This window comes from Physella acuta, unplaced genomic scaffold (assembly GCF_028476545.2).
Source record: "Physella acuta isolate Inbredline_101_S28 unplaced genomic scaffold, ASM2847654v3 ptg001057l, whole genome shotgun sequence".
Taxonomy (NCBI): domain Eukaryota; kingdom Metazoa; phylum Mollusca; class Gastropoda; family Physidae; genus Physella; species Physella acuta.
Genome location: NW_026732574.1, coordinates 455586 through 480427, shown reverse-complemented (window position 1 = coordinate 480427; position 24842 = coordinate 455586). Strand labels below are relative to the sequence as shown.

The 24842-nt window shown below is 39.4% G+C and overlaps 1 protein-coding gene across 1 annotated transcript; it reads left to right on the top strand.

Annotated features, from left to right (window-relative positions):
* The first annotated feature begins 1463 nt into the window (after positions 1-1463).
* On the top strand, positions 1464-14315 carry LOC131955169 (mucin-2). Its single transcript, XM_059319174.1, has 9 exons — positions 1464-1624; positions 5540-5705; positions 6426-6639; positions 7457-8512; positions 9155-9356; positions 9719-9858; positions 10532-10623; positions 13657-13781; positions 14188-14315. Exons 2-9 carry the CDS (start codon positions 5541-5543, stop codon positions 14309-14311), a joined length of 2118 nt encoding a protein of 705 aa, XP_059175157.1. The 5' UTR covers positions 1464-1624; position 5540; the 3' UTR covers positions 14312-14315.
* The last annotated feature ends 10527 nt before the right edge of the window (positions 14316-24842 follow it).

Sequence of the window (24842 nt, the reverse complement as noted above, 5' to 3'; positions counted from 1 at the left end):
ATGCTGTTGACGTCACGACTAGAATCTGCATATGTTTACTTATAAATAAACCTGCCTTTGATTTGAATTTATCCTTAATTTTACAAAATAGTTTATGAACGGTTGTATTAATGTGTGGTGGTTGTGGACACATCTAGCGTGATCTACATATTTTATAAAAATTTTATACACAAAATAAGGCTTCACAACTTTGCTCTGAGTGAGTTTTGTGTATGTGTGTGTGGGGGGGGGGGGGGGGGGCATGGTCTAGACCGCGGCATCGTCTTTACAAACTACAGTCTTTTAAAGCGTTTTCCGAAGCGATACCGCATGGGCGTGTTTCAATGGGACCGACTATTTTGCGAAAAATGTGTTGCATTATCCTATTTGGCCTGTTTTTTTGTGTGTCAGCGTTTCATTTTCAGCTTGTAGTAGGCGTCAACGAAGAACAGTTTGATTCCCGAACCAGCCTCCCCCCCCCCCCCCTCCACCACACACAAGGTGTCGGTGGTAAGCTACGCAACATATATATATATGCCTATATATATATATATATATATATATATATATATATATATATATACACATATATACTGTTTTTTCTCAACGTGTCTGACATCACAATAACACACAACTTGCGGGCTATTATTTACAATGGTTGTATAAAGAGTAAAGATTGGCGGCTATTACTTACAATGGTTGTATAAATAGTATCTTAAGTCACGACGCGATCTGTTGCTACAAGATCCGCCAGGGCTAAGATACATATGGCCGAGGGGAGATGGAAGATACGATCTCCATGTCCATTATTTTAATGTGCTCCCGCCTAGATCTCCCTACCGTATATCCTCAAGTAAACCGACCGGCTGAGTGTTGTTTCTGTAGGCTCTAGATGAGAAATTTACTTACAGATAGATGTAGACCTTAAAACACAATTATTTGTTTTTCAGGAACTGAATTCACTTGACGTTTTTTTTTCTAGAATTAACAAAGAACGGAGAAATATTACAAACAGATATATACACTTGTAATCGACAATATGACATTTATTTAATTTACCAGGTTTTGGTAAATTAAATTAAAATTAGTAGGCTAAATTAAATTCTACACAATTTAGTTTCAAAATCCAGATCCATGATGTTCGTATACTTCACTGCCAAGACGTATATAGAAAAACGATTGATCTAGCTTATGCAAGCAACAGAAAGCTGTGTCCTTAAAAATGCCTAGTATCAATTAGCTACAATTAACCATTTTAACATATTAAATTTAAATAAAAAGTTTAATAATATGAGTGTGAGATAATATTGCAAAATCAAGATACTTAAAGGAAAATCATTAGGAAATATATGCAATATTTTGAGCGTGCAAAACAAATATTTTTGTATATAACTACGGTACTGTCCAGTAAGAAGTCGCATAAAATGTTTAGAAAATTGGTGTTTGGATGGTTGGGTTATTTTTAAGTATACGGGTCACATGATCACCTGTCGATCTCTCTTAGGACAGGTTGTAAAATTTGTGTACTTAGCGCAGAACTTGGATATCTTAACACATGTTCGGCGACAAATGGTCGTCGATAAAAATTCCGCTACGCTTTGTAGGAGTTAGACACGTGATCAGCCACTCTAGTTTTAAAGTGCAGGTAGGTTTAGCTTTTTACTGCAATAACATTCATCTAAAGCTTTTAACAGGTAGGTTTAACTTTTTACTGCAATAACATTCATATAAAGCTTTTAACAGGTAGGTTTAACTTTTTACTGCAGTAACATTCACACAAAGCTTTTAGTAGGTAGGTTTAACTTTTCGCTGGAGTTACATACACATAAGGCTTTCTTTGCATCCATATTTTGTTGTAGCTTTTAACAGGTAGGTTTAGCTTTTTACTGCAATAACATTCATCTAAAGCTTTTAACTGGTAGGTTTAACTTTTTACTGCAATAACATTCATATAAAGCTTTTAACAGGTAGGTTTAACTTTTTACTGCAGTAACATTCACACAAAGCTTTTAGTAGGTAGGTTTAACTTTTCGCTGGAGTTACATACACATAAGGCTTTCTTTGCATCCATATTTTGTTGTAGCTTTTAACAGGTAGGTTTAGCTTTTTACTGCAATAACATTCATCTAAAGCTTTTAACTGGTAGGTTTAACTTTTTACTGCAATAACATTCATATAAAGCTTTTAACAGGTAGGTTTAACTTTTTACTGCAGTAACATTCACACAAAGCTTTTAGTAGGTAGGTTTAACTTTTCGCTGGAGTTACATACACATAAGGCTTTCTTTGCATCCATATTTTGTTGTAGAAATAAAGCTCATCATACAAGATATTTTTATCACCACCTTGTGTTCATTGTTTGGGGACAGCGTGGTCGGATTGTAGAGCGTACGGCTGTTAACACGAAAATTTCGAGTTCGGATCCCGGAATTGAGTACTTAGTTTTTCCCTGACGGGTACATGATTCATGCTAGGGAAAGTAATGGCGGCAGAACATAGTGCTGACCACACTATCCCTTCATGTGATGAAGTCACAAGAATAGAGGCGTACAGACTCATTACGGCGCCCGGGGCGAACTGTCAAATATGCGTCACATGGGCGAAAAAGCCCCCCCCCCCAACCCATTTTACAAATCAATATCCCTTGGCAGTTATTATGTCGTCACAAAATTGAAAATAGTTTAGTTAGTTGTCAATAATTTCTAAATATTTTTTTACCCCGTTTGGCGCCCCATTATATTCGGCGCCCGGGGCGGGTGCCCCCACCACCCTATCATATCTACGCCTCTGCACAGGAACAGGTGAACTCTGCTTCATTAGAATGGTTCACCACTACTATACCACAAAACTCTTGTTTAAAACCCAGAGGCGTAGCGACCCTTCCCGACGCCAGGGGACAAACTTTCAATTTGGCGCCCCACCCCCTCAAACTTTCAATTTGCACCCCTCCCCCCATACAACTTTTAATTTGCACCCCTCCTTCCCATATATTTTTAATATTTATAATGCAAAACTGCAGCTAAAATAAGATTTTAATTTGTTTTTACAACCCATTTGGCGCCCCCTAAGGTTGGCGCCCGGGGACTTATGTTCCCCCCCCCCCCGCCCCGCCCCCTCGCTACGCCTCTGTTAAAACCGCAATCTGTTTTGTTTTGGGAGTTTTTTTAAACAGCATTAGACGCAAGCTTAGATGGTGTAAATCTTTGTGAAAGATGCTGTTAGATCTTAGAATTTAATATTCATTTGAAAAAAAAATTCTTTGCTAGTCCGTAGAGATAGATTAAATAAGATTAAAGATAAAACAAAACAAAAATCTTTAAAAAATGATATATTTTATTCACTACAACGATAGAAATATTCCTACCAGTTTAAAAAAAAATAATTAAAAAGGGATTTGTATTTATTAGTGATAATTTAAAAAAAACAACAACAACAAAATGACAAGTATGTTATACGAATTTTATGAAACAATAAAACTAATATGTAATAAAGATTACTTTCCGATGTAATCACAGTACACCCATTTCTCTAGCCAAACTAGCCATTATAAAATTTATTCATGTCCGAGCAGAACTGACACCACTCGACTCGTGCAACCATTGTGTGATAATGGCCGCCTTAAGGCTCATAGAGAGTCACACAAATTTATCTGATTGTATTCCCTTCCCTATACCTAACCAGGATTCTTTTGCTCTCTCTGGGGGCGGGGGGGGGGGTATTCAAAACTTAGGGGATTGGGGGGGGGTCGGGCAATTATAAGAATGTTATTTTTTTTCTCTATTCCTTCCAGGGGGGGGGATAGGAGGACAGATGCCCAACGAGAGATGCCTGAAAGAAACCTAATGTAAGACGTCGTTAAATGCGAGATATTCCCTCCATTGTTGTAGGCTATTTGTCATTAGCCGTTTACATCTTCATCACTGTGCTGTTTGAGGAACCATGCCTACATCAGATGAAAAACAATTTGGCATTTTTTAACGCAGCATTATGAAACGGTGTGGCCTAGCAGTAGAGAGCTAGACTGCTAACCCGAAAGTCTTGAGTTCGAATCCGGGTTCAAATCAGCAGAATGTCCTTAACACACGGTAGGGAAAACAAAGACGGCTAGGCATAGTGATGACCTCACTATCCATTCATATGCTAATGTATCTCTGAAACAGATGAACTCTACTTCATCTGCCCATCATGTCTTGGGCACGAACGGGAAATGATGATAATGAACGTAGCATTTTGTGACATATACGCAGAACATAACATGACATGACACTAAATGGAATCACTAAACCCAGGCTACACATTTAGGCTATTCGATATATATATATATATATATATATATATATATATATATATATATATATATATATATATATATATATATATATATATATATATATATATATATATATATATATATATACAGACATTCCGTGCAAACTGTACTTTCTCTCGCGTAAACCTGCCATCAGGGTGCGCGGACCTTTGACCACAGGTGCTTTGACCATAGGGGGTTTGACCATAGGGGGTTTGACCATAGGGGGTTTGACCATAGGGGGTTTGACCACAGCGGAGCTTTGACCATAGGGGCTTTGACCATAGGGGGTTTGACCACAGCGGGGCTTTGACCATAGCGGTGCTTTGACCATAGGGGGTTTGATCATAGGGGGTTTGATCATAGGGGGTTTGACCACAGGTGTTTTCTCAGCAGAGGGTCTTTGATCACAGGTGGTCTATCAACTGGTGTTTGATCACAAGCGCTTTGATCATAGGTGTGATACAATTAACACGATTTTATACATGTTTCCTGAGAGTACGTTAAAAGAAATTAACATGTATTTTAAAAAAGCCAAGAACTATATTTTAGTCTACACATAAGGGCTGGTGCTAGACCTCATAGATTTATTTTAAATATAAATGAAACACAAATAATGCGACTTATAACAAGTTTCACAAATAAATAATGTAGAAGTACTTGAAAATACATAGCATATATGAAGGATAAAAAATGATACAAAACTTGCCAACAATATAGTCAAAGATGTAAATCATAAAATGGTTAACTAAATGACAGATGTGCTATAGCACGCAAATATGTCAGTATATCTGTTTGACCATATTATTACATCATGTCGAAATTTAAAATATAATTTAGCAACTTTTAAAATAAATCCTTACCATATATGGACAGCATTGGACAAACCACCTGAGATCAAAGACCCTATGTGGACAAAACACCTATGATCAAAGCCGGACACAGCGCTTGTTATCAATCACCAGTTGATAGACCACCTGTGATCAAAGACCCTCTGCTGAGAAAACACCTGTGGTCAAATCCCCTATGGTCAAACCCCCTATGATCAAACCCCCTATGGTCAAAGCACCGCTATGGTCAAAGCCCCGCTGTGGTCAAACCCCCTATGGTCAAAGCCCCTATGGTCAAAGCTCCGCTGTGGTCAAACCCCCTATGGTCAAAAGCCCTATGGTCAAAGCACCTGTGGTCAACGGTCCTAGGACCGCCATCAGATAAAGAGTAACTGAATTAACGGCCATATTCTAACTTTCAGCATGGAGCTGATTCCTCGCCTGGAGATGGTGGGTTCAAAGGTCACAGGCAAGAAGAGAGACCACGACAGGCATGTCGAGCCGTCTTTACACCCAGAGGACATTGACCCCCGATTGATGACGTCACCTGAATTCATGAACATGCTGGGTTTGACACCATATGGAAGGGTGAGTTCAGTTAAATATATGGGAGTGTGGGTTAAACATACGGGTGGTGTTAAACTGTGGGAGGGTGAATTAAATAAATAACATTTTAATATAAAACGAAAAATAAAAATTACGTAATTGATAAGCAGATTCTAACAAAACAAGAAACTATCAAAGTACAAAAGCTCAAGTTAATAGAACGGTCCTACAACCTACCCCACAAAACCCTCGTGCTCCACACATATACTGGATAACCTCTATCATCTTGTATTTAAATATAATCATGTATTGTATGTAGAGTAGGTAAACACTATTTTACTGTTGTAGAATTATTTTCTTTTCTACCCTGCTAGCGTAGGTCTGGTAGTAGACTACATTTTCATGACTAGGGCCTCCATTGGTGTACATAAACCTAGTTTTCGATGAACATCGGCTTGTTTAACAGTTTCTAAGATTTTTAGCAGAGTTTCTTCCAGGCATCTCTTCGGGGGGGGGGGGGGGGGGGGGGGGGGGGGGGCAAAGCCCCCCCGAAAATTTTTTACCGCCCCCCCGAACGAAATGAAATTTATATAATTTATATAGAAAATATATACTTTTAACAGTGTCCGCCCCCCCGAAGAAAGTCTACCGCCCCCCCGAAAATTTCAAGTGCCCCCCCCCGGAGAAAAAAGTCTGGAAGAAACACTGATTTTTAGCCCCTACGATTCCCCAAAATATACCGATACCCGTTTATTTTTTCAGGGCCCGCTGAACTTTGACCGATTCCCACAAACTTTCAACCCTGGATACGACTTTGACAACCAGTCGATGGCGGGCTCCAACCAGCCTCTGAACGGACGGAGGAAAGAGCGCAGACACAAACTGGCGAGAAACGCGGTGATTGGTCTACTGCTCATGGGTCTAGCCGGATGTATCGTCGCCATAGGCTTCCTCGCGGCGGATAGAAATTCAAACAGTCAGTAATCTCAGTAGGGGATCATCGATAAATGACATCACGCTTTTTTGATGATTTTTACCCCCCCCCCCCTCTCCCTCAGTCACATCGTCACAAAAAGCTTGACCCCGGCCATAAAATGACGTCACACCTAACCCCCCCCCCCCTCAAAATTGCAGTTGAATCTTTCTTAAAAGAAGATATTTTTTCAAAATCTTGTGTAAACTCTGTCAACATAGAGTATATTAATCAATTCCTATTACAATTTATTAAAACTGTTTTCTAAAACGCTCATCACACACTGTCACAAAATTAGACCCTCCCTCCCCCTTACGAGTGTGACGTCATTTATAGACGACTCCGTGGTTTAAAAAAAATATAATCTCCGGAGTAGTTTTAGTATTCTTTGAAATGTGACATGAAACATGTTTTAGATAAAAGAGAAGGTGAGGTTTTATTATGAAATTTATATTTAAATTTTGCAGTTCAGTTAACCTAAATATAAAAAAATATAAACTTTTACCAGTGTCCGCTCCCCCCCCCTCCCCAAAATTTCACGTGGCCTACTCAGGTCTACCCCTCTGATGGGTACCTGACTCACGGTAGGGAAAGTAAAGGCCGCTGGACATAGTGCTGACCACATTATCCCTTCATATGCTGTACTTTATCTGCCCAATAAATCGCTAGGTCTAAAGAGGAATCTTTACCAAGTCCATTTATTTGATCTGTCTAAAAAATACACTTGGACTCATTGCATGAATATATCACATTATCTTTGCAATAGTACTGTAAAATTTTTTAAATAAATTATTTTCTCAATTTCGACCCAACTGAACAGGGGGCGTGGCAGCGACGGCGGCCGCTGAGATCTCCACGGAGGAGCTGGCTAAAGTTTTGGCGTCACGCGGCTTGGCTGTCAGGAACTTTTCAGAGGCAGAGCCTGGATACTCTTTGGTGCCAGTACAACACCAGGCGACACCTGCACCGCTAGAGACGCAACCACCGTCTCTCCCAGCAACCCAGCCACAGCCTTCTGTAGTGACACAACCACCTGCATCAATCAGACAATCCCCGCCCACTGTGGTCCAGTCTCCGCCCCCTATAGTCCAAACACCACCCTCTGTCATTCAACCACCGCTGCCATTGGTCCAGCCACCTACTCCTGTTGTTCAATCTCCACCCCCTGTAGTACAAAATCCGCCTCCTGTGGTTCAATCACCGCCCCCTATAGTGCAAACTCCGCCTCCTGTACGACCAACCCCGCCCTCTGTAGTTCAACCACCACCCCCTATAGTACAAACTCCGCCTCCGGTGGTTCAACCTACGCCTCCTGTAGTACAAACCCCGCCCACTGTGGTCCCACCTACCTCCCCTGTGGTCCCACCTACCTCCCCTGTGGTCCCACCTACGCCCCCTGTGGCACAACCAACACCCACTGTAGTGCAAACTCCACCCCCTGTGGTCCCACCTACGTCCCCTGCGGCACAACCAACACCCCCTGTAGTGCAAACTCCACCCCCTGTTGTCCCACCTACGCCCCCTGTGGCACAACCAACACCCCCTGTAGTTCAGTTAACGCCTCCTACGTCCATAACCCCATCTAACACATCGAAACCCCCACCCCCACCCCTTGCACCAGCACCTCAGCCCACTTCATCGACAACCCAACCCACAATCACCTCAACACCCCCCACACTTCAGCCAACAACACAAGCACCTCCTCCCCTCCCCTCCCCGATCCAAACCACAATTTCAACTACTACCCCCAAGCTCCAGCCCACACCCGCCCCTACAGTCAACCAACCACCACCACCACCAACCCCCACCATCAACCCACCACCACCACCAACCCCCACCATCAACCAGCCACCACCTCTTGCGCCAACTAGCAACAGTAAGTCTTAAAAACAAAGATTACACTCACACTTAACATCACTCAACCAAGCTTTAATCTGTATCTAAATTGATGGAAAAAATTCATGACCACATAAAAACATAGACAGGAAAGTCAGGTTTAATTCTTCATTATCCAATTATCTAAAGAGTCTGACCAATTTGATTAAATCAGGGGTCTCCAAACTTTTCAGTCCGAGGGCCGCATTAACTATCACATTTCAGTTCGGGGGCCAGTTACTTCCAGGAATGTCTTTGATTTCTCTGGGCAAAGTTCTTCAGCCATCACCATCAACCGTTTTTTCCGTGGACAAAAATATTTCTGCGGGCCGGATGAGAGGACATCGCGGGCCGCAGCCGGCCCGCGGGCCGTAGTTTGGAGACCCCTGGATTAAATGATAGAATGCAAAAAAAAAAAAAACCCACACCAGACCAAAGAAACTAAACACTTGTAGTGTCTTTTAAAGGCTGTGAGACAGTGACATACAAAATATTTTACAGAAAAATGTTTTTGAGAGAAATACAATTTTACTTCAATGTTAATTCATAAAGTTAAAAACGTACTCGAATTAATAATTCCACTCATTTTTTTATTGGAGTACCATTAAGAAAGGGAAGCAACTAAGATAATTTTTCCTCCCAGAATTAAAGATTCAGGTTCGACCACTCGTTCTCAGCAACACCTCTGTGATTGGCTGCTTGTACAACGACACTGAACCCCCCGACGTGCTGTTTATATTACGACTGGACAGCCTGGACAACCCCAAACCCATGGCGATCTTCGCCAAGAATTCGCCGCCAGTTCTCAACGAAACGCTGGAGCCGCTGTACTACGCAGCCAACCAGTAAGTCGAAAAATAGCTCTGTCTCTCTCCTGTGTTGGGTGAGGCAGAGGCGACGCGAGGGCGAGGGGTGCGGACCGCACTGGGTGACACCATTTAAAAGGGGTGAAACAAAGACGAATAATTGCAAGATATGTAGAATAAACATGTTTTTTCCCAGTTCAATGAATGGTTAATTAGCGTGAAAAATATTTTAAGTACATAATGACAATCGCGACAAAGGGGGGGGGGGGGGGGGGGGGGCGCACACACACCATTATATAAACATGCAAACTATAGAGAAAACAATGCTAGACCCAGGTGTATTAACAACCGACTATAGATAAACATCATGTACCTCAAATCTCCCCCCCCCCCCCTACCAGGAACTTGAACAGTGCCGTCAAGATTTACGCCTTACAGATACGCCGGGTTCGCTGTGTGGACGCCAAACCCTACAGCTGCTTTGTGCCCACACCCCCTGACGCCCCCATGATGGTGGCTGAGGCTAACAGCACCCTCACTTGTAAGTAGGGGGAGGGGTGGATTGGACCTGCTGATAGAGGAGGATATTGATTATGTTTTAATTAATAACTAAAAGCTACGTATAACTTGTGTTTCCTATTTGATATTTGACGTGCTACCTAATGTTTCCTACTTGAATCTTGACGTGCTACCTAATGTTTCCTACTTGATTCTCACAGTGTCACCTAATGTTTCCTACTTGATTCTCACAGTGTCACCTAATGTTTCCTACTTGATTCTCACAGTGTCACCTAATGTTTCCTATTTGATACTTGACGTGCTACCTAATGTTTCCTACTTGATTCTCACAGTGCCACCTAATGTTTCCTACTTGATTCTCACAGTGCCACCTAATGTTTCCTACTTGATTCTCACAGTGCCACCTAATGTTTCCTACTTGATTCTCACAGTGTCACCTAATGTTTCCTACTTGATTCTCACAGTGCCACCTAATGTTTCCTACTTGATTCTCACAGTGCCACCTAATGTTTCCTACTTGATTCTCACAGTGCCACCTAATGTTTCCTACTTGATTCTCACAGTGCCACCTAATGTTTCCTACTTGATTCTCACAGTGCCACCTAATGTTTCCTACTTGATTCTCACAGTGCCACCTAATGTTTCCTACTTGATTCTCACAGTGCCACCTAATGTTTCCTACTTGATTCTCACAGTGCCACCTAATGTCCAGAACCCTGTAGTGCCAGCCAAGATTGTGATTGGTCAGAATACAACAATGAGCTGCTCTTCAGTGGAGTTTAACTCGGTACGTTTATGTAGTGGCGCCACTAACGTGTAGAAGTTTAACTCGGTACGTTTATGTAGTGGCGCCACTAGCGTGCAGAAGTATACAGTATAACTCGGTACGTTTATGTAGTGGCGCCACTAGCGTGTAGAAGTATACTGTATAACTCGGTACGTTTATGTAGTGGCGCCACTAGCGTGTATAAGTTTAACTCGGTACGTTTATGTAGTGGCGCCACTAGCGTGTAGAAGTATAACTCGGTACGTTTATGTAGTGGCGCCACTAGCGTGTAGAAGTATAACTCGATACGTTTATGTAGTGGCGCCACTAGCGTGTAGAAGTATAACTCGATACGTTTATGTAGTGGCGCCACTAGCGTGTAGAAGTATAACTCGGTACGTTTATGTAGTGGCGCCACTAGCGTGTAGAAGTATAACTCGATACGTTTATGTAGTGGCGCCACTAGCGTGTAGAAGTATAACTCGGTACGTTTATGTAGTGGCGCCACTAGCGTGTAGAAGTATAACTCGGTACGTTTATGTAGTGGCGCCACTAGCGTGTAGAAGTATAACTCGATACGTTTATGTAGTGGCGCCACTAGCGTGTAGAAGTATAACTCGATACGTTTATGTAGTGGCGCCACTAGCGTGTAGAAGTATAACTCGGTACGTTTATGTAGTGGCGCCACTAGCGTGTAGAAGTATAACTCGATACGTTTATGTAGTGGCGCCACTAGCGTGTAGAAGTCGCATGAAGACACAGGTCAGATCTGAGTCGAGAAAAGGGCGACCCTTTTTTTTCCTCGAACAAATGAAAATTATTTTGGCAATAATCTCCTTTCACTTTAAACCTTAAAACTTTGTAATTAATACACCTATCGCGTACCTTCAATGTAATAGTCATGATGTACACTTAATTTATAATTACTGATTACACAACAAAAAGAACCACAGAAAACTACCTGCCTTAAATACTCCTTCAGCCAGGACTTACTGTTGGGCAAGTAGAGTTCACCTGTTTCCTTGACCTCAGGATACGTAGGTGTAATCTGGTCAGCACTATGTCAGGCGATGTTTACCGTACCTAATTCAAATCTGGTGCCATCAGAAATGGATAGAAAGGAAATAGCTTTAGTCTCAAGCCCTATATTCAAGCTCGTAACTTTTGTGTTTGTAATCATGTCCTCCACTTTATACATCTATATATATAATTCTCCTCTTCGAGCCGTTAGAAAACAAGCTGCAAACGCTCTCCCTACCTCCCCACCCCTACATGGTTTTAGTGAGCTGTGTTCACTCTAAATGTTTACAAGCAGAGCCAACGATTTTAAACGTAGGGGGGGGGGGGGGGAGGGGGGGGGGGGGAAGGAAGGGGGGGGGGGGGGGGTTATGGTCCTTAACGAGCTACTTATAGTGTTTTAAAGAAATATTTTCAGTGTCAGCGTTGGTACTGTCGAATTCACAAATTATGAATTATTGAAAATTAGAAACAACTAAATAGCGGCGTATGTTATGCCGCGGGCCGGCTCGTATACTACTAAAACTCAAGTTTGTTTACATGTTTGAATATTTGTTTTTTTGTTTGTCTGGTTGGCTAATGGAGAGAATCTGCTATATGTATAGAGCTGTAAAATAGTATGTAGGTAGAGAACAATTTTTGTTTTCAGACAGAGTGTTAATCACAAATTTATTTAAAGACGTTAATTAATTAATTTATTCTTTGGTAGATTAACCACATTAATTTTAAAAGTTTAGAAAAACGACTTTACTTTGAGTGAATAGTGACGTCACATGATTTGTTTACTTTTTAGTACAATAAATGGCGTCTCAAATACAAGATTTCGTATCTTATTCAGATCTTTAACGCGTTATAAAGCTAATTTTCTGTCGGCTATAACTTTAACAATACGTCCGTTTGCCTTTTTTATTACGTTCCAACACTTTTATCAATTTTCCACTCTCTTTTTCATTTAGTTTTACAATAAATTTCTCTAGCTCTACAATCTGTCCAAGAAAGTTATTTATAGATCTAGATCTAGAATCTAGGTCAAACCAAAGATTAATTAGTTAAAAATACAATCCATTTTGAAATCATAATACATTTTTGAGTTTCTTTATTAAACTACTTTAGTCCTAAAATACTTGATATAAATCTTTGTGATTTATCTATCTAGAATCTAGATCTAGAATAGGTCTAATCTATATCTAGAATTTAGCAAGAGCTATATCTTCGCAAAAACTAGACTTAAGCAGTCGTAGAATATAGATAATTCTAGATCTATCTAGATTTAGATAATAATGAGTTTCCATAAACTAAACTTTTTCAGACCTTTATTATTTTATATAATGTTTGTTTAGCTATGGAATTGGCTAATTTAAGATAACATTTAATTTGACAGTTAGTAGACTTAGATCTAGATCTAGATAGGACCTATGCGCGTAAATCAAGTTGCATAAGGAGACTCAAAGTATTATTATACAGCACAAAAAACATCAGTGACGTCACTAGTCTAGATATCTAAGCTGTTAGTATAATAGGCTTTCATACGGGTGGCACGGGTTCTAGACACATCACGTCAATGTTAAAAAAAATCATTTTTTTTTAGATGTGAATGATAAAGTTGCCTATCTGAACTTGGCGGGATACAGGGCAGGTGAAGTAGAGTTCATCTGCTTCTTTGTCCTAAGCATATGAAGGGATAGTGTGGTCAGAGACATGCTAGACCGGACTCGTTTTTTTTTAAACTATAAAAACTGGTTGTTTGACACTTGGCGGAACACTGGGCAGGTGAAGTAGAGTTGAGTAGGTCATCTGTGACGTCATTATATGAAGGGATAGTGTGGTCAGACCTATGCTCAGCCGAAATCGGTGTTTTTAAAAGATAAACAACGTCTTTTTGAATGTGAGGTCTGGTTATTTTATGATGATAAGTGACAGACGTGATGTCATTTATGGGAGACCCCCGAAACCCACAGTTATCCAAGGGATGACCGGGTAATCTAGTATATATATATAAATGTTATTTTACATGTCTATATTTTTTTAATAATTTAGAAATTCGTTTCCTGGGAGTTGATGCCACCTAGCCAGACAAGTTTTGTACCGTTTACATTTCCTGGTCAAAGACTGATGGGTGCTGCACTAAATATTTCAGCTGAGCTCAACTGTGGCATGTATAGGTTTGTAACAAAATAATTGTTTTTTTCTTCTTCAAGTTTGGGTCATTTAAAGAAATGTAGAACTACAGCATTGCAAGACTGGTGTATGTTTCAATGCTCAAAAATTTAGTGATATGTTTCAAACCTACAAACTTAAGCTGTATATTATAAATGTACCTACTTTTGTTGTTATATTCCATATCTAGCAACATTTATTGTAAATTTCAAATCCACCAAATTTTGTTGTTATATTCCATATCTAGCAACATTTGTTGTATATTTCAAAACCACCAACTTTTGTTGTTATATTCCATGTCTAGCAACATTTGTTGTATATTTCAAAACCACCAACTTTTGTTGTTATATTCCATATCTAGCAACATTTGTTGTATATTTCAAATCCACCAAATTTTGTTGTGTGTTGTAGATCTACCAGCCTCGTTGTGACCACCTTCAATGCCAGTTTAAATGGGGCCAAGGTCAGATGTGCCTCAGGGTCAACCAAGTACACGTCTAACTTTGCTGTTCTCAATGTGACAGCCACGGTGTAAACAATACTGGAGTTTCATTCAGGAAATAAAAGATGTTTTACTTCAGCAAAGTCGTCCTTGTCCAAATATTTTGTACAAATGTAACGTAACTTGATATTTTAAGTACAATCAATTGATGTATACACGTAGCATGCTTTACTGTATACATGTACAAGAACTTGATGTACAAATGTGTCATAACTTGATGTATAAATGTACAATAATTTAGTATACACATGTGCAATTACTTTATGTATAATTGAGCAAGAACTTGATATACAAATGTACTAGAACTTAATGCATGAATATGAAAGAAATGTACTAGATCTCGATGTACCAATGTATCAGAAATTGATGTACAAATGTACACGATCTTGATGTACAAATGTACTAGAAATTGATAGACAAATGTACCAGAACTTGATGTACAAATGTGCAAGAACTAGCTGATTTGCTAGTGCTTAGTAAACATAAAGCATTGTGTAATGAACAGTCTTATAAATTTTTTTCCTTGTGAAATAATTAGTATACAACATGGAGATACAGACTGTGAAAAACTAGAGGCTCACAAGAAGAAAAAAATATAATGGCCACACTGTTATTGGCTTCTTAATATCTTTAGACTTTAGGCTAATGTAGAGCACTGTTTAAAACGAACGTAGTTGTCACAGCGCTCACGGGAAAGGCCGGGGCGCCAAATCGCGAAGTTGAATTTTTTCCCCGCAAAAACCTTCTCAGGAGTATTCTCATCAACTGCCCAAAGTTTCATGGCACTCGGATGAACGGTGTCGAACTGCATCCGATTTTTCTTTTATATAAGCCGTACGTAGAGAAAAATCGCACCATCCCGGGGCTCCGCATGTGCCAAATTTAAAAAAGTAGAATCAGGTGCGTTCGCCGGCGCCCTGGTAGGGTACAATTTGGCGCCCCGTGCTATCCCGTGAGCTATGGCGCTTAAAAAAGTGTGATAGAATATGGATAAGAAAAAGTATTAAAGTCGTTAACTAAATTTAATCAGGATACATGTTCCGGGCTATACTCAGAATTTCTTCTAACCCCGCGGCAAAGCTAGTATATATATATATATATATATATATATATATATATATATATATATATATATATATATATATATATATATATATATATATATAAATAGATTTTCATTCGCGTGGGGGGGGGGGGGGGGGACACCATTAGGTGCCGCACCGGGTGACACCGTCCTAGCGACGCCACTGCTGTATACCCATATCCAAGATAGTGTAGTGGATTACTTTACCATGCTGTTTAGGATTTTGTGGTGCGAACAATTCAGTTTGAAAATCTAAATTTCTCTCGTCTAACGAGATTTCTGATTCAAAGTTAGAGAAAACGATACTTACAAACCCTTTTCAGAATAAAAATTGCACGTGTTTTAGAACACCGTGCATGATCTTGTGCGCTCTCTAAATCAACATTAAATTTACACAACTATTTAAAATTATGAAAATTAAAATATTAAGTACAACAATTATCTCATATCACCAGAAAACGTTAGGAAAACACTAGGCCTGTTTTTTTTAAATTGAATTTTGGTTTTAATTTTTGATAATTTACTTTTGTCAAACCTTGAAAAAAAAATTGGAATATTGAATGAACACTATTTAATCTAGAGTTAGCTTTTCTTTTACTCTTGAAAATATCTTCGTAACAATGGGTAAAGTACGAAACTCATAATTGCAAGGCGGTTAACTTTGTATTTTTACAAGAATCTCGCGCTATAAATAAACTTATATGAACTCACAATGACCCCAAAACTGAGGCCACAAAAAAAAAAAGGTTTTATGACGTGCACTGAACTTTGTAGTAATTAAAGACAATTGAACTCACGGTGAACCTTTGACGTTGTGGGGATTTTTCTCCCGCTGACGATCACACGCTATTTAATTGGAACTTTAATGCTTATTTATAACGTTTTTTACACATTCATAAAAAAGTAGGATTAGATCTAGTGTTTTTCTAACGTTTTTGTGTTTTGGTTGTGTTTAGAATATAATACGCTCAACCGAGTGTTAAAGTGAAACGGCGAATAAAGTACGCCACTAATGAGTTATACCATAAGTAGTCTTATAAATATTTAATGAGAAAAAATATTGCCTCACCCCCTTCTCCGCGACCTATAATTAAAACAATCAATGCACAAAAATAAGCAAAATGTACTAATTTTCAATTATTACGCCTATTCATTTACCCCCATTATTTTCTGTTTTAACAAATGCGCCCATGCCTTCTATTCCTCTATTTGCATCTCTTTTTGGTTGTTGATCGGTTAAAGCCAATATAAAAACGCCGTAGAAATCCTCTCTTTCATTGTAGCAGCATTCGTGAGCGCATTGAAGAAAGTTGATATATCGTGACAAGGTTGATTTAGTTTCAGTCATGACTATTGTTGCATATTTTCTTCATGCTTACCGCCGTATTACTTTTTTTTCTGTTGACAATTGGATTCACGCCTTACATTATTTTCTTCTTTTTCTGTTCTCAATTGGATTCACGCCTTACATTATTTTCTTAACATTACTTTTTGGTGATTAGTCGATTAAAGCCTCTAGGGCGCTGTAGAAAGTCCTCCTTCTCTTTTATTTGTGGGTGCATTTTTTCTTCCTGCTTACTGCCTTAATTCTTCTTACTAGTGTTCCCACATTGGATTCACGCCTTCCATTATTTTCTTTACATCACGTTGTAGAATGCCCTCTTTCTCTTTTATTTGTGGGTGCATTTTCATTCATAGATTTAGTTGCATAATTTTTCTTCTTGCTTACCGCCTTAATTCTTACTAGTTCCCACATTGGATTCCTGCCTTACATTATTTTCTTTACGTCGCGCTGTAGAAAGTCCTCCTCTTTTATTTGTGGGCAGTGGGCGCATTTTCAGTCCTAGATTTAGTTGCATAATTTTTTCTGCTTGGCTTACCGCATTAATTCTTAATGGTGTTCCCACATTGGATTCACGCCTTACATTATTTTCTTTACGTCGCGCTGTAGAAAGTCATCCTCTTTAATTTGTGGGCGCATTTTCAGTCCTAGATTTAGTTGCATACTTTTTAGCGCAATTTCCATTCTGGAGAATTGCGTTTATTAACTCGTCTTTTCTGGGAATGGATGAATGGATGGATGGATGGATGTGTGTCCGCAGCTTTAAGTCGTATCTCCTCCTCAACGAAGCAATATCGAGGACTAGTTCCAAAAGCAAATATGTTAAGCAAGTTACCAGGATGAACATAGGCCAAAAAAATTCCGGGTTTCTTTCATGGATTTCCCGGAAAAGCCAAAAAAAACTCGAAAAAAATGCAGTTTTTGGCCCATATCTCGGCAACCAGACCACTTAGTGACTTGAAACATGTACCAATCGATTCCTGCCATAATTTAGAACAATATTGCCGAAGAAAGTTTTCAAAAATATCCTTTCGTTCGGTCACAAATTTTTTTTTGAATTAATTAAAATTTGGACCGAATTAGTAGGCATTTCATCCAACCACACCACACGCGTCATCACGTTCAATGGCTGCGACATCACTGTCATCACGTTCGGTAGCTAGGCGCGCATTGGTTTTTAGTCATGTTACTCTATTGTAAATAAAACATGTAAAATACTGAATTTTTTAAAATAAAAAACGTTTTAATAACTAACCAATGGTTTTACTAACCCTGCTCTTGATTTACGCTACGACAGAGCTATTTTTAGATAACATAAGGAAATTGCGCTAAAATTGTCACTAGACTTTTTAAATTACTTGTTTCTTCTTGCTTACCGCCTTAATTCTTAATGGTGTTCCCAAATTGGATTCACGCCTTACATTATTTTCTTTACGTCGCGCTGTAGAAAGTCCTCCTCGTTTATTTGTGGGCGCATTTTCAGTCCTAGATTTAGTTGCATAATTTTTTCTTCTTGCTTACCGCATTAATTCTGAATGGTGTTCCCACTTTGGATTCACGCCTTACATTATTTTCTTCACATTAGTTTTTGGTGATTAGTCGAATAAAGACTCTAGGGCGCTGTAGAAAGTCCTCCTTCTCTTTTATTTGTGGGTGCATTTTCAGTCATAGATTTAGTTGCATAATTTTTTTCTTCTTGCTTACCACCTTAATTCTTCTTACTGGTGTTCTCATATTGGATTCACGCCTAACATTATTTTCTTTACATCGCGCTGTAGATTTAGTTGCCACTGGAGACATAATTAGTGTTACAACTTGAATTCGTTCGCAGCAGACTTCAGGACTCTGCCACTTATAAGGAGCATTCTCGCTGACGGGCAGAGATTTCTTGGCAAGTACACACACACACACGCAGTGTGACAGCCTTTTAGGACCGGCACCAGCAGCCCTAGCAGCCGACTTCAGGGCTCAAACTGCTTCAAAAGGGCGCTCACTCTCTCACGTGAACTGCAGACGATCTGAAGACCCCCAGCGGCAGACTTCTGCCACATCAAGGGCGCACACTCTCACGCGGATAGTGGTTTGGTTTTTTACCAGATTTTACGTTTTGAACAAACCCCCGCCCCACACACATTCCGCGTGTGGCCCAGTTTCTGTTTGGCCATATTTCAAGACTCTTGAATAACACTGTCTCCGTGCCTTCCGCTCTTCGGCAGTGTCTTGGTAGACTCCAAAAATCTTGAACAGTCACTACCCCAGGTACCGCGAGGCCATCAAGTGGCATGATTTTCTGGCAATTTCAACACTTCAAAAATCACAACCCATATTTGCCGAAAGCTCGCAACACCCTATACTGCACTTACAGGGTGCTACTAGCAGCAGACTTCAGGACTCTGCCACTTATGGGGCGCCTTCTTGTTAATAGGCAGTGATTTCTCTGGCAAGTACACGTACACACATACATACACTATGACAGCGCAACACAATTACCGACGAGTGAATGAAACGACAAAACGTTATTTCATTAGCAGCCAGATAGTGTGTCAGTCGCTTCATTGGAATCGGCCGGTGCATTAACTTCAAGACAAAAGATCTATGCAAGGACGTTCGGAAGACATGCTCATGGCGGCTCATAACAGAACCTAGGAAAATTCTGGACGGACGCCCATGAAAGCTATACGATAGATTATTTAATAAAACGAGAAAAATCGCCCGTTGCGGAAAGATACAACGGTCGCTAGGTTGATAGTGCTGTCTGTTTTCTCTTAACTGAAACCAACCAAAATAAGCAAAATGTACTAATTTTCAATTATTACGCCTATTCATTTACCCCCATTATTTTCTGTTTTAACAAATGCGCCCATGCCTTCTATTCCTCTATTTGCATCTCTTTTTGGTTGTTGATCGGTTAAAGCCAATATAAAAACGCCGTAGAAATCCTCTCTCTTTCTTTGTAGCAGCATTCGTGAGCGCATTGAAGAAAGTTGATATATCGTGACAAGGGTGGTTCAGTTTCAGTCATGACTATTGTTGCATATTTTCTTCATGGCTTACCGCCGTATTACTTTTTTTCTATTCTCAATTTGATTCACGCCTTCCGTTATTTTCTTTACATTACTTTTTGGTGATTAGTCGATTAAAGCCTCTAGGGCGCTGTAGAAAGTCCTCTTTTTCTTTTATTTGTGGGTGCATTTTTCTTCTTGCTCACTCCCCTTAATTGTTCTTAATGGTGTTCCCACATTGGATTCACGCCTTACATTATTTTCTTTACACCACGTTGTAGAAAGCCCTCTTTCTCTTTTATTTATGGGTGCATTTTCATTCATAGATTTAGTTGCATAATTTTTTCTTCTTGCTTACCGCCTTAATTCTTCTTACTGGTGTTCCCACATTGGATTCACGCCTTACATTATTTTCTTTAGGTCGCGCTGTAGAAAGTCCTCCTCTTTTATTTGTGGGCAGTGGGCGCATTTTCACTCCTAGATTTAGTTGCATAATTTTTTCTTCTTGCTTACCGCATTAATTCTTAATGATGTCCCCACATTGGATTCACGCCTTACATTATTTTCTTTACGTCGCTCTGTAGAAAGTACTCCTTCTCTTTTATTTGTGGGCGCATTTTCAGTCCTAGATTTAGTTGCATAATTTTTTCTTCTTGCTTACCGCATTAATTCTTAATGATGTCTCCACATTGGATTCACGCCTTACATTATTTTCTTTACGTCGCGCAGTAGAAAGTCCTCCTCTTTTATTTGTGGGCGCATATTCAGTCCTAGATTTAGTTGCATAATTTTTTCTTCTTGCTTACCGCATTAATTCTTAATGATGTCCCCACATTGGATTCACGCCTTACATTATTTTCTTTACGTCGCGCTGTAGAAAGTCCTCCTCTTTTATTTGTGGGCAGTGGGCGCATTTTCAGTCCTAGATTTAGTTGCATAATTTTTTCTTCTTGCTTACCGCATTAATTCTTAATGATGTCCCCACATTGGATTCACGCCTTACATTATTTTCTTTACGTCGCGCTGTAGAAAGTCCTCCTCTTTTATTTGTGGGCGCATTTTCAGTCCTAGATTTAGTTGCATTATTTTTTTCTTCTTGCTTACCGCATTAATTCTTAATGGTGTTCCCAAATTGGATTACGACTATCAGCAGCAGACTTCAGGACTCTGCCACTGATAAGGAGAATTCTCGCTGACGGGCAGAGATTTCTTGGCAAGTACACACACACACACGCAGTGTGACAGCCTTTTAGGACCGGCACCAGCAGCCCTAGCAGCCGACTTCAGGGCTCAAACTGCTTCGAAAGGGCGCTCACTCTCTCACGTGAACTGCAGACGATCTGAAGACCCCCAGCGGCAGACTTCTGCCACATCAAGGGCGCACACTCTCACGCGGATAGTGGTTTGGTTTTTTACCAGATTTTACGTTTTGAACAAACCCCCGCCCCACACACATTCCGCGTGTGGCCCAGTTTCTGTTTGGCCATATTTCAAGACTCTTGAATAACACTGTCTCCGTGCCTTCCGCTCTTCGGCAGTGTCTTGGTAGACTCCAAAAATCTTGAACAGTCCCTACCCCAGGTACCTTAGGCAGGCCATCAAGGAGCAGAGATTTTCTGGCAGTTTCAACACTTCAAAAATCACAACCCATATTTGCCGAAAGCTCGCAACACCCTATACTGCACTTACAGGGTGCCACTAGCAGCAGACTTCAGGACTCTGCCACTTATGGGGCGCTTTCTTGTTAATAGGCAGTGATTTCTCTGGCAAGTACACGTACACACACATACATACACTATGACAGCGCAACACAATTACCGACAAGTGAATGAAAAGACAAAACGTTATTTCATTAGCCGCCAGGTAGTGTGTCAGTCGCTTCATTGGAGTAGGTCGGGTGCATTAATTTCAAGACAAAAGATCTACGCGAGGACGTTCGGGAGACATGCTCATGGCGGTTTATAACAGAACCTAGGAAAATTCTGCACGGACGCCCATGAAAGCTATACGCGAGATTATTTAATAAAATACGATTGCCAACCTTCATAATTTGTGATCGCTGTTGGGGAATTTCCTATCTACACTAGCCGTCCGACCAGGCCCTGCACTAGCCTTTGTGAAAAACGTATCTGTAAAGGACCGTGGCGTCTGTGTTTACTAAGCAGCGAAAACCTTACCAACCAAAACAATAACACAAAAGCGATGATGAACATGAATATAAGCAGGAAAATCAACACCAGCACCAACTTATACCCTAACCCTAACAACAACCTGAAACATAAACATACTACCTGCTACCCGTGATCCGATACGGTTAAAAAATATGTCACAATGCTCTCCCCCCCCCCCCCTCCCTCTTACCCGCAATGTGATGGCGGTAGTACGTCCCTTACGTATATGGTGTGGATTAAACGCATAAACTTTACTTCATCTGCCTCATATGTCTTGTACACAAACGGTAAAATATAATGATAATTTTTAAAAATATATACTTGTTTGAGGTATATATTTTATGATATATTTTATAATAGTAATTGGTCAAAACGTAATAGTAATTTAAATATTGTAGTGTATAGTTTATTTTCTCCTTTTTAGTGCATTATTACATAACAGCTTGTTACTAAAACGTTTTTTTATGAAATGTTTTAGTACTTTACATGTTTTATGTACACTAGAGTTACATGACTAAAAACCACTGCGCACCTATTGTACGTGATGACGCGTGTCTAATAGTGCAAAGTAGTTGGATAAGACTGCCTACTAATTTGGTCAAATTTTTAAATTAATTCATAAAATATTAATTAGGCATCCAATTAAGTCAAATTTAAAGTCATGATGCACTGTCTTTATGTCTTGACCCACGTACCAACTACGAACCGTATCTGTCAGTTAGAAGTGTCCGAAATTTCGCTCGGGCGTTTCGGTCTAGACTGACGACAGACGAAGGAAGTGAATTTTAATGAGAACAGTAGTTGAATATATATTGAAATCCTAATATATAATTTACAGACACACACACATATATAACTTGAATACCATTACAGCTAGGTTGATGAAATTTCATATATAATATAAGTATTATATCAAAATCGTAGATCCGTATCAACTTTTGAGCGATTCCCGATAACCGGAAGTGGAACTTTTTCTACTTTCAATTTTTCAAAAGCCTATAACTTGAGTACTATTACAGATAGATAAATGAAATTGCACATGTAAGTAAAAGATCTAATTCTCTGCTTTCTATCAAATTTTGAGTAATTTCTGTTGACCGGAAGTAGTAATTTTCGCTATTTCCGATTTCTCAAAAAACGCATGTGAATTTATAAAGTACTTATAATATTCCGCACTATTATGCACATTTTATTTGGCGTTCACTTGGTTTGCAATTCTTTTTCTACGAGATTTTATTCTGTTTTAAAAAAATTCAAGTATTTAAAATGGATTAAAAATTATGTCTATATCCCGAGTTGCCATCCCCTGTTGTTTCATATATATGAATATTGAAGAAAGTTTAGGGGAGATCACTCCCGGTTTATTTTTTGCACGATTACAATATGAGAAAGTAAAAACACCACGAAACACATTTTTTTTTCGCAAACTGTATCTCGTTGTTTACCCATGTTTCCGCATGTCTCGCATTTTCTCCCAGTTTACCGCCTCGCCATTTCGCAAAACCCTAACTATTTTATAAAATATTTTTTCTGAAACAAGTATAACAATAATATTAAAATATATAGGCCTATAATTCACGTGTAACGGGTACCGACGGCTGGTAGAAAATGTTAGGCATTGTGTCAGGTGATTATCTACTGTATCGTTGTGATGTGACTGATCATGGTAGTGGTACTCTTTAAATGGTAGTGGTACTCTTTAAATGGTAATGGATCGTGTCAGGCCCAGCACGACCATCTCACACAAATCTAACAGCGTTAGTGGTATGTATTTTTCATTAACCACCATTTAGGAGTGACTACACATTGCAAAACGGGCAGTAAAAATAACGTTTTATTCAGTCGAAATAATAGGACATAAAGGGTTAGAGTGGTATCAAAACGAAACTGCTAAATTGATGGGGTGACACTCTTTACATTCTGCTAAATAGTGTCTATAATTTTGAAGGATTTACTGTGTGTAGCCTACAGACTGCCACACAACAGAAACAAGCGAATAAGGACTGTCTATCCGAGAGCTTGGCACTTTTGACGACTGTGACGTTGGAAAGGTATGTGTTAAAGTGCGACATTACAATTTGTAATTTTTGCGTTTAATTTACATTTTTTTTAGGAAAAAGTTGTATAAAATTATCAATGAATATTATATTGACTTCGCTTTGTTATTAATGAGAGCATTGCTGTTGTTTTGTTTTTGGCAGCAAAATAAACATTACCAACAACCAAATAACTATAATAGATTTATTATGATTGTTTTTATACTTTTGAAAGCTATCTGTATGCACTGTGTGTCTGAAATGTGTATGTAGGGCCTATGGAGAGTTATGTATGTGTATAGATAATGTTTATCGTTTATGAGTTGTTTGTGTGTGGAGTGTATGTGATTTGTGGTGGATGGTGTTTATGTTGGTCTGAGAATGTGTTTTATGCTTGCATGTGAGTTGTGTGTGCATGGTATGCATGTGATGTGCGCATGATGAGAGCGTGGGTGTTTTTTAATTTGGGAGTTTATTTTCGTGTGTTTTATATGTTGTGCGTATGTTTACCTGTTTTTTGTGTGTGATTTGAATGTTGTGCATGAGAGCTGTGTGTGAATGTGTATGAAAAGTACGGTATGGTGTATGTTTTGCTTATTTTAGTGTAGTATGTGTTTTATGTATGCGCCTGTATTGTGTTAGCTGGGTTTTATAGCTAGTATTTGTTGTTTAGTGGTGTGTGTATGTGTTTAGAGTGTTAGATGCGTGTGTACGGTGTATTGGTACGGTATGTGTTGTGTTTATGTGTGTAGTTTGTTTCTGTGTTTACTTGGTGTTTCCCCATCAAACTATAGGCGATTGGTTTGTTAGTAAGCTAGTGATTTATGTTTGCGTGTAGAGTGCATGTTGTTTATGTGTTCGCGTGGGTCAATTCTGGGTGAAGTTTGTTTTTTGTTGTTGGTTGTTTTGAGTAAATTTTATGTATATTT